Source organism: Sinocyclocheilus rhinocerous, unplaced genomic scaffold, assembly GCF_001515625.1.
Source record: "Sinocyclocheilus rhinocerous isolate Xijiao unplaced genomic scaffold, SAMN03320098_v1.1 scaffold171, whole genome shotgun sequence".
In the NCBI taxonomy this organism is placed as follows: domain Eukaryota; kingdom Metazoa; phylum Chordata; class Actinopteri; order Cypriniformes; family Cyprinidae; genus Sinocyclocheilus; species Sinocyclocheilus rhinocerous.
In genome coordinates this window covers 1,095,824-1,106,484 of record NW_015642206.1, presented here as the reverse complement: position 1 = coordinate 1,106,484, position 10,661 = coordinate 1,095,824, and the positions used below count along the sequence as shown (strand labels likewise).

The following is a 10,661-nucleotide window of genomic DNA, read 5'->3' as shown; positions in this document are numbered from 1 at the left end:
TAAATACAACCAAGCATCCGTTAGGATTTATGAAAGAATTGGTCTCATACAACATGAAATGACAAAACAAAATCAGTAAAAAATTAACTAAAAGTAAAAAATTAGGGTGTCCTAACTTTTTCACATGACTGTATATATAAACAAGAAGTAACACACATTCAATACATAATTCCCAGGCCTATCAATGTAATGCACTGTAAAAGAGATTCCGTGCCTGGATTAGGCTGAATGTTTCTAGGAAATAGTTTATAGTCAATAATATATAACCATAATCAACAGTCTGTACACTACCCAGCATTCTGACAACATAATGGATCCAACTGAGTTGACAAACCAAATCATATCTCTTCCTAATACATATCCAATATTTCCACAGCACATAAAAACTATCAGGCAGAGCTATGATCAATTGTCACATTGTCAGAAAGTTCAAATGTAGCACAAGATAAATAGTTAGACTGAATAAACAACACAGTCTTAAAAGTCTGCGTGCTGAAACACCACTATTCAAAAAAAAAACTCAAATCTCAAACTAAAGTCAATACATGCACCTTGACTGAAAAGCCTATGAGAGAGTCAAGACATGCCTCAAAGACTCTTGTAAAAACAAAACAGGCCTTACCAGGTAAAATGTTCCAGTAGGTGTTGAACGGCACTGATATAAAATCCCTTAAATCCAAGTTGTCAAATCCAAGTAAAATCAATGTAAGCAATGGCACAAACACTTAAAATAAACTGTCAAGGATACATGCTGCCATCTTGGATGGGCTGTCATCTAGGTTATATGAATGTTTGGTGATTTAGCTGGCCTAAACACACCATCATTCTGGATTGGGAGAAGTGACAGTTAAATCTTTTAATCTGTACAGCCAACCACTACTGCAATATACAGTACAGAAATAGTAAGAAGCAAGGTTCATGAAGGATTTTGGAGCTGACATCATCTTGTTGTGTTTTTCTTGATGCCCTGCAGGGGGAGTCATGCCTCTATGTGTAGCATACACTGCACATCCAATTTAACTCAGATTACGTTCTAAATTAATATATTTTCCTATAGTTACAATTATATAAAAAAAACATAATATACTAAAGTTGTATTTAGTCCAGAATATTCCATTCTATATACATACTGTATATGTAGTATAGTATACTGTATATACAGTCTGTCTCAAATATATATATTACACTATACACTATACAGTATACAGTAGTGTTAATGCATGTCTCAGGTTGACATCTTGTTGGCATGTCAAATGCTGATAATACATCAGTGTTGGACTGTAATGACTTGAAAGCAAAGCCCTGTTTTAATACTCTTCCTGAGGCATCTAAGGGAATTTTAAATAAATAAAAAATAACTAATAATAATAATTCACATGAAAGTGAGTCAATCGTAATTATGGATCAGCAACAGAGATCTCTTCATATTAAAAGATTAGTATTGAGTTTTTAGTTAATATCATAATTTTCTGGAAAAGTAAATTCCATGTAAATCTTATTCAGCTAAATGGTGAGAAAGTTGTTTTCTGAGTAGAAACTGATGCACTATTAGCATCCTTAGCATCATATTATTATTATTAGCAGAGAGATAAAGAGAGAGAGAGAGATGTGACAGGGTTGACACAACACTTCATTTTGCAATGCTTGGTTTTCCATTCTATGGTCCCTTGCACTATATTGACTTGCCAAATACTTTTTAGTTCGGTATGTAGTTGATAGATTTAGACATGTTGTCTTTGAATTGTTTACTGAAGAAATGTTTTGATGCTGAAAATGAAGCTACATTGTAGGCTATTTACTTTCGTATTTAAAAATTAATAAACTGTATAGTTTAGAGTACAAATATTGCTGTCAACACTGTCTGCTCTGTGGGCGCCTGGATATTATTTTAAATAAAAGTGTGGGAGTGATAATGAGACAAAGGTGTGTACAGAAAACAGGGAATAAGCCAGTGGGTCATATGCCACTATTTCAATTATTATTGGAATTTACCTTTAGTTGTTACATCACTGTTCTGCTGCACACATACACTCAGAAAAAAAAGGTACAAAAGCTGTCACTGGGGCGGTACCCTTTAATTTGAATTGAAAGTAGTTCGATACTATTTGTCCGATGCTTTCCAGAAAAAGAAAATAATCAACCATAATGCTGTGAGATTACTAAAATTGACTAAAATAAGAGTTTTTATTTAAATGGATAAATATAGTGAAACTTAGTAACCATATGTCAACGAACATCAGATGATTTGTTCCAAATTCAAAAGCTGTCTTGGCCAATTTTGTAAGCTGAAGATTGTTTCCTCATAGTACACTTCATAGTCTTGTATTGCGGGCCATCTTTAGACTACAACGTTTGGCTCAAATTCACAGGGCCCAGGGAGCAGTTTCTATGAGTGGGCCACCTAAGGCCCTGTGAGTATATTATACAATAAAAGGCTTTAGTGGGTGCTTAAGGCAACATTCGTGGCTATTGCCATCTGTTAACTGCCCTGTCACTAGTATAACATAGCATGTCTTTCCTGGTAAAGGATTTCTGGATAAACGCTTACCTGGTTCTCAACACTCTCATGGTTATCCTCAGACTTTTGCTGTTCACTAAATGTGTCTCAAATGTCAAATATTGTGTGACTCAAAGCCTTTTCGCATAATGGTAATCTCTCAGTATGGGTGGGAAATGTGTGACCTTGACAGCCAGTACTTGAGCAAACATAATAAAACGATATACCAACAGTTAGCAGTCAAAGGGCTTTGGGGGTAGAAGGGTTTTCTAAACTCCATTTTGACATCATTTTGAAACTGTATTACATGTCAAATTAACCTAATTATAAAATCTCTGGCAGTATATAAAACTGTCCTCAGTTGATTGATTTGGGTCATGTCACAAATTAAACTTAGGGTATTGTTAAAAACTCATCAGTGGAAAAATACATACATTTGTATTAAACGGAAATTACAAATATATGTACATGTTTTACTTATTCAGTCACATTAGAAAAATAATAAAGCATGTATCGGTATATTGTTTGATTCTAGAGTAAGTGTGCTCAATAAAGATATAAAAACATCATTGTGCGTTATTTAATAGACTGTTTAACTATTGTTCTGACTTAAAATTGTATCCAGTCTTCAACTGTGATAATGTTTCAGCATATTAAATTCAACATTACTTTCTAGAAAATAGGCTACATGTTAATATGATTCATTCTTGCAAATCTTTACATAAAAAGTTCAGACTATCTAATGATAAAAGAAGCGAAGAAGGTGATTTTAAAACCATTTTATCAAGATTTTTCAGGGTGGTCTGGCAACTGTGGATATAATTGATATTCCTGATATGGAGGTGGAGCTGATGGGTCAGACCGATGAGAATTTGGACCAAACTGACCAGCAGGTCCAGGGAAACCAGGTGCACCAAACTGACCAAGAGGAGGACCAGGGTAACCAGATGCTCCTAATTGAACATGAGGAGGACCAGGGTAACCAGATGCTCCTAATTGAACACGAGGAGAACCAGGGTAACCAGGAGCTCCAAACTGACCAGGTGGTCCAACCACATTAAGTGGTGGGGCAAGTGGAGCCATATGAGGTGGGTTGGGGTGCATATTGCTTCCTGGTGGTTGATTCCAGATTCCAAAGTCACTGTTTTTGGCACCTGACACAGGCTGAGGAGGAAGAATCACAACTGGGAATTTAATCTCTGGATCCGAGGCATACGGTACATCCAGGTAGACCTAGACACAATGCAAACATATTGAAATATAGATGATTCAGTTAGGACTGTACTGTAAATTTGTAAAGATGTCCAAATAATTATTTTTATGCATTTAAAATGTGTGCATTTTAATGGTTTTTTAGGTCAGCATAAACAATTTTCAGGCAAATAAAACAAAAACATTAACTTTAAAAGTAGGGATTATACTGTAGCATTGATATAAAATATTCAGTAACAGAAACTCTGTTAGAGATTTTCAATCACAGCCCTTAATTTGCAAAATGGTTAACATGTTAAAATACACCTTTAAAATAAAAACAGACACACCGCTATGCCATTCTGATTTATGTGCTCACTTCACTGCAATGAGTTGGTTTAGATGTTAAAACTCACCCTGAGTCTGTACTCAACCGTGAGGATCCTACAGTTTAGGATAGATATGGCAAGGCTGGGTGGAATGGACAGCACTTTGGTGACAGTTTTCTTTGAGTTTGGCTCAATGGGTTCCCCTTCCTCTTTTAGAAGGTTATGTGTGTGAAGTCTTCTCTTGCCTTTTGCAAAAAAACTGTGTTTTTCATACAAGCAGTATTTTGGCTTGATTGAACGGGACGTATTGTTCTGAACTTCAGCCCAAACTTTCAAGCCCTCTCCTGTGGAGAGACATACACTTAATTAGGTAAATTACACGATAAAATATCACTAGAAAATGCAACCTTAACTGCCGTTTTGACAAAAAAAAATAGGCCTCTTAGTTTACAGTCCTATTACACATAGCAATTGAAAGTTCATAATGTAAACTCTAGTGACAATGCTGTAACTGTGTAGGTTGAAATAATCTTTCTTAAAAAGTGTATGTTCCAAACAAAATTGTGTGGGTTGAAAAAAAACCTTTGCTTACCCAAAAAATTGTTTACAGAAAGTAAAGTTATGCCAGAAAAAAAAAATCCAGCCACTGCTCCCCGCATAGATGTTTACAATCTTATCAACATTTTGCTGCATTTTGCTACAAACACATTAAAAATTTGCTTTTCTATGCAGTTTCAGGATCTTGTGTATCCAAATGATGGGGGTGGAATAAATGTTGTCTCTGTTGTCTAGTCACTAAACTCTAGTCTCTTAATTTATTAATTATATTTTATTAATATATATTTTTTACTTTTTTTTAAATGTCATTATTATTTGAAAACATTTTGTCTGCTAAATCAAAGTGAGGTAACGAGCATGCAGGATGCCATGACAGGAAAACCATTAAACAGAGAGAACACCTTTAGACCTTCATAAGTGTATCACTTTAAAATATTACCACATATTTATAGTCAGTCGCGTTCAGAACAGTACAGAAACACTTATAATAGCGGTTTCAGCGTGGGTGTCAAATTGGAGTAAAGAAGAGGTCCTTTCATTCTTGCCTTTATAGTCCGAAAACTTCATTCTGGAAATCTCAATATTGGCAAACGCATGATGCGTCAAGGACACTGATAGAGCAAATATGCAAATTATGTATAATGTTAAACCGAGGTTTACGAAAGAAAACCTGTGAAACGTCACCTTGTGAATAGCCTACCCAGGATTAATTGTTAACCCTGGGTAAAGTATGAGCAGTGTCAAACTTGAAGATAACCCCCTTTTCCCCAAATTGCACACGTTTTAAAGTACATTTTATGATCTCAGACATTCTTATTCACTTATCCACATACACGTTTTACAGATCCAAAGTCACACTTAATGAAAAGCGAAGAGTTGTGTAACTTACTGTTGAGGCAACTGAAAGGTGAATGGGTAAACGTGACGCCCTGGTGCAACAACCAAAGAATCTAATAAATCATAGATGAAAGCAAAGATTATGTGTTTCAGATTAATTTTCATAACTCTTCTTGCAATATTCATGTAACTTGAGAACAGACTTACACGGCTGTCCGGAGGGATCGTTCAGCATCTCATGGTCATTACCTAGTACAAGATTCACAAAACATGCTTGTTGAATCGACCTGATGTCTAACACAAAAATGTACAGCTGTAGTTCCTCCTACCATGTGTTTTGTCCTCCATAACGAAAAACCTCTCCACGGAATAATACTTCTCCTTATCCGAGTAAACAACAGTTGTTTGACCATGACGTTCTGTCCAGCACACCTCCGCTTTACCTTTAATTTTCACACTCAACGACTGCATTTGTGTGTCCTTCGCTACATCCAGAATGACTTGTCCCGATATAAAATCCCCGCTGGTGAAGGTATTGCTCTGATTGGTAGGATTGTAAATAACAGAAATGTTTTTCACAGTGAGGGACATCTTGTCGCTAGGTGCCGATATCCGCTTTTGACGTTTGAACTCAATGAAATCACTTTATAGGCACGCGCTTGCTGCGCGCTATGTGGACTTCCATCTGTAGGTGGGACATTCTGGTAGTTGGAGGCTGTGTGCCGTGCGCAAGCAGCAAGGCTATAAAACAAGATGGCATAATTCGAAAGGTGCGTTCGACTTCGGCTTCGGCTTCTGCCTGGACTTAACCAGCGAAATTTGCCTTTTGTAGTAGGGGGAGGAGTTGAAAACAGAGCCGTCAAGGCCGCTTTCTTGCGCGGTGATTATCACAGAGGAAGCGGATTAGAATTGGCCTATTTCTCAGATAGAAAGTGTGAATTTGACATGTAACGTCCAGAAACGCTTTCCATTCAACAGGTTAGTGCCTGTATGTAGGCTAGGCTACATGTAGAAAGTTCCCTTCAAATATCAACATTGGCTACCAGAAATCACTCACTCTGCCTTTAACCTATTTTAAGAATAAAGTGGGTTGCATATTTTTATCGGTTTTATTTGGATAAACATGGCATAATATATAATTATAATTTATAATAATATTTATAAATTATATAAATCCCTTTATATTATAAATTATATAAATCCCTCAAATCTTGTAACACTTCAAAGAGAAAGGAAAAATTGAAATCGCATCATATGACCCATTTAAAGGTTTGAATTTCAAACTCAGTCAAAACAACTGCAGTATCTTCCTCTGGGGGGCGGTATAGTTATGTGAATAATATCAACATTTTAATGTTCTTTTAGGAACAAGTATCAAGACACACCCTTAGAAATTGAGATAGAAGAGTACATTTATAGGAAATTAATTGATGTATTTGTTTACATTTTAATATCATGTGTTGTTTTATAGTTCTGTAAATAAAACCAACATCTACATGTTTGTTTAGGAACCAGTAACAAGACACACCCTTTGAACCTGAGATGGAATGCTGTGTGTTTTAAAAATGAATGTGTTAACAGATTCAACTTTAATTCAATAGTGTGCATCCTGATTTACATATGATGGTAAAAGATGGCTGTAAATATTTTTCTTTGAACAAGTAACAAATTTACATATCAAACTGTGTGCATTCTAAATTAATTTTAAACTTCTGAACAGGGTTAAAAACTGCTTGGGTCTGAAATGTGGGGATATGAGCAGAAAACAAATGAGCTGAACACACAGGACAAGGTGATGCCAAATCTCTAACAATTTGAGGTTCTAAGCAAACAACAATACAGTCAGGCGATATATGTAAAAGTGCTGATGGTGCTAGTAATGCTCCACAGAGTGGACAGTCATCAACAAGAAGAAAAAAGATGGAAACTCCTGAAACTCTGGAGTATATGGTGTGGGAGTAGCATGAAGCTGAAAGTTAGATGTCACAACTAGCATCAATGGGTCATGCAAAATGGCAACCTCTAGGGAATCCCTGCTAAAAAAAAATATATGTAATAAAATAAAATAAAACTGAAACCACCATGGTTGGCTGGTTTTAGCTGGTTTAAGCTGGACATAGCTGGCTTAAGCTAAAGAAGTAGTCAAAACACCTCTTAAACCAGCTATGACCAGGCTGGAAGACCAGCTAATACCAGCCAACCAGCTTAGGCTGATTTTGGTTGTTTTTTCAGCAGGGTGGTTGTAAAAACAATCAAAAAGAGCAGCATCCACAAGCAAAGGGGAAAGTGACAGAATCTGTAAGAAAACCTGAATCAGCATGGGGCTTAGCTTTTCAGAGGTGGCAAGAAAAGCAAGCTAGAGATGGATTTTTATTTTCTTATTAAGGTGTATTTTAATGAACTGACACAGCCATGTAGCTCTCCATGGGGCTTAGCTTTTCAGAGGTGGCAAGAAAAGCAAGCTAGAGATGGATTTTTATTTTCTTATTAAGGTGTATTTTAATGAACTGACAGACAGCCATGTAGCTCTTGGTAACAGTATGACTTTATTATAACATTTGACATTATCAGCCTATCAATTGTTATGTCTCATGTTAACGGCTTGTAAACTTTTCTTACGTCATTTTGAAAATGTTTTTCAATTGACAAATATTTGACAATGTTTCCAGTAATTCAAAACAACAGCATAAAATGTCACCTGTTCAAATAACTTTTTTTTATTACTTGCATGTGTACACCGGTGCAGGGATGAAAAAAACCTAAAACGTTCTTTCACAAGACGCATGCAGATTTTTTTTTATTTTTTATTTTTTATTTTTTTTACAAAAAGTTATATAGAGGAGCTTTAAAAAGTAGCTTTTAAAAATCTATATCTAAATTTTAACTAATAATAAACTACTCAATCTACTGTTTTCCACCTGTTAACATGATAATATGTGAGTCTATAATATATGTGAGTAAATTCAGTTTTATTCATAAATATAATTTCATTCATAAACAGAAATACATAAAATACATTATTCAGTCGAACAATAGTGTCACAGTGTGTTCAAAGATAGCTGTGTGTTAAGCAGACTTGTTGGTCTATATTGTAACTTCATTTGTAACAATGTAATTCATGGTAAATCTGTAACTTTTGTAACAATTTATGCAGAAACTGATGGTAAATCTACACTATAAAAACTGTTGTTTCAACTTAAAATATATACTGTGTATATATATATGTGTGTGTGTGTGTGTGTGTGTGTGTATATGTTCGTGCTGCCTTAATTTTAAGTTTAGTCAACTCAAATATCCATGTTGTCACTTAGTACAGTTTAACATTTCAAGTTGAATAAATGTACAATTGTAAAGCAGCACAAACGCTTATACTTTAAGTTAAAACAACATTTAAAATAAATAAATAAATATACAATACTCTACTTAACAACATATAAAGCAGAACTTTAATTTTCATGGGACGTAAAATGTAGCACTATACCGAAGGTCTAGAAATACAAAAACAAATAGTATAGAATGTTGTTAGCTTATTAACAGTCAACATCACTACCTAAAATATAAAATGCTACATATTAATACAAATGATTCGAAGAATCTAGATAGAACAGTAATAAAAAAGAAGCCTAGAAGCTGATTCTAAAATCACTTTGTCAAGATTTTTCAGGGTGGTCTGGCAACTGTGGATATAATTGATATTCCTGATAAAGAGGTGGAGCTGATGGGTCAGACTGATGTGAAACTGAAGGACCAAATTGACCAGGAGGTCCAGTGTAACTAGGTGGAGCAAACTGACCCAGAGGTCCAGGGTAACTAGGTGGAGCAAACTGACCCGGAGGTCCAGGGTAACCAGGAGCAGGAAACTGATTCAGAGGTGGTCCATAGTAGCCAGGGGCACCAAACTGACCAGATGGTCCAACCACATTAAGTGGTGGGGCAAGTGGAGCCATAGGAGGTGGGTTGGGGTACATATTGCTTCCTGGTGGTTGATTCCAGATTCCAAAGTCACTGTTTGTAGCCCCTGAGACAGGCTGAGGAGGAAGAATCACAACTGGGAATTTAATCTCTGGATCTGAGGCATATGGCACATCCAGGTAGACCTAGATATGAAGCACAGATATTGAAAAACAAATTATTTAAATTAGGAGCAGGTAATGACAACAGAAACCCATCTCTGTTTGAGATAAACAGTCAGCACATCCCTTAATTTAAAATGCAGTTAACATGTCATGATCCAACTTTAAATTAAAAATAGAACACAGAGATATGCCATTCTAATGTATATGCTTTAGATGCTAAAACTCACCCTGAGTCTGTACTCAACCTTGAGGATCCTACAGTTTAGAATAGATATGGCAAGGCTGGGTGGAATGGACAGCACTTTGGTGACAGTTTTCTTTGAGTTTGGCTCAATGAATTCCCCTTCCTCTTTAAGCAGGTATTGTGTGTGAAGTTTCCTCTTTCCTCTTGCAAAAAAACTGTGTTTTTCATACAAGCAGTATTTTGGTTTGATTGCACGAGAAGAATTGTTCTGAAATTCAGCCAAAACTTTCAAGTCCTCTCCTGTAGCAAGACACAATGAAACTATTAGGTCAAAATTGTAGAGTAAAATATCAAACTATGACTCTGTCTGCCTTTTGACAAAATGGGCCTCTTAATTCAGAATCGTGTTCAGTGTTGGGGAAAGTTACTTTTAAAAGTAATGCATTACAATATTGCGTTACTCCCTAAAAAAAAGTAACTAGTTACTTTACTTAGTTCCTTTTTATGGAAAGTAATGCATTACGTTACTTTTGCATTACTTTTTCAATCTGGGCTGGGCTTGATTGTTTGTTTTTAATATAAAAAGTTTTATTTTTGGCAAATGTAAAAGCCCCTTAACACCAAAAGTGAAATGAATAAGCCTCTGGCTGAAGTAAAGAAAGCTCAACACTCTTCGATCAGCAATAAAAAAAATTTTTAAAAACACACACACAAATGTTATGTTTATCTAAAGTCATTTTTGCTTATTTGTATGGTTGAATTGGATCATTGGATCAATTGGATCAAGGTCAGTAGCAAAGACATTGGTTAATAAAATGGGATTAAATACATAAAGAATATTTGTGTTATTTAACATAATAAATGTAGGTTTGCGTCATATTTTCAGTTTGCATTTTTACTGGTTTATTCATTTTGAAGAATACTGAATCTGTTTTTGTGTCAGTGAGATGAGTAAATGCATGTTGACATTTAGTCTAGAACTACAGTAA

At 35.4% G+C, this 10,661-nt stretch overlaps 2 protein-coding genes across 2 annotated transcripts in view; both read right to left on the bottom strand.

Annotated features, from left to right (window-relative positions):
* Nucleotides 1-3,280: 3,280 nt before the first annotated feature.
* On the bottom strand, nt 3,281-6,196 carry LOC107755720 (arrestin domain-containing protein 3-like). Its single transcript, XM_016572603.1, has 6 exons — nt 5,742-6,196; nt 5,620-5,661; nt 5,465-5,525; nt 5,121-5,143; nt 4,105-4,361; nt 3,281-3,730 (listed from the first exon to the last, which is right to left on the bottom strand). The coding sequence occupies exons 1-6, from the start codon at nt 6,001-6,003 to the stop codon at nt 3,281-3,283; spliced, it is 1,095 nt and encodes a 364-aa protein (XP_016428089.1). The 5' UTR covers nt 6,004-6,196.
* A 2,787-nt stretch (nt 6,197-8,983) lies between these two features.
* Nucleotides 8,984-10,661, bottom strand: part of LOC107755725 (arrestin domain-containing protein 3-like) — a 9,049-nt gene continuing 7,371 nt past the window's right edge. Inside the window, exons 6-7 of the mRNA XM_016572608.1 lie at nt 9,716-9,972; nt 8,984-9,509 (exon numbers count right to left, since the gene is read on the bottom strand). Coding sequence (XP_016428094.1) covers nt 9,063-9,509; nt 9,716-9,972 — 704 coding nt within the window. The 3' untranslated portion in view covers nt 8,984-9,062. The remainder of the gene's footprint in view (nt 9,510-9,715; nt 9,973-10,661) is intronic.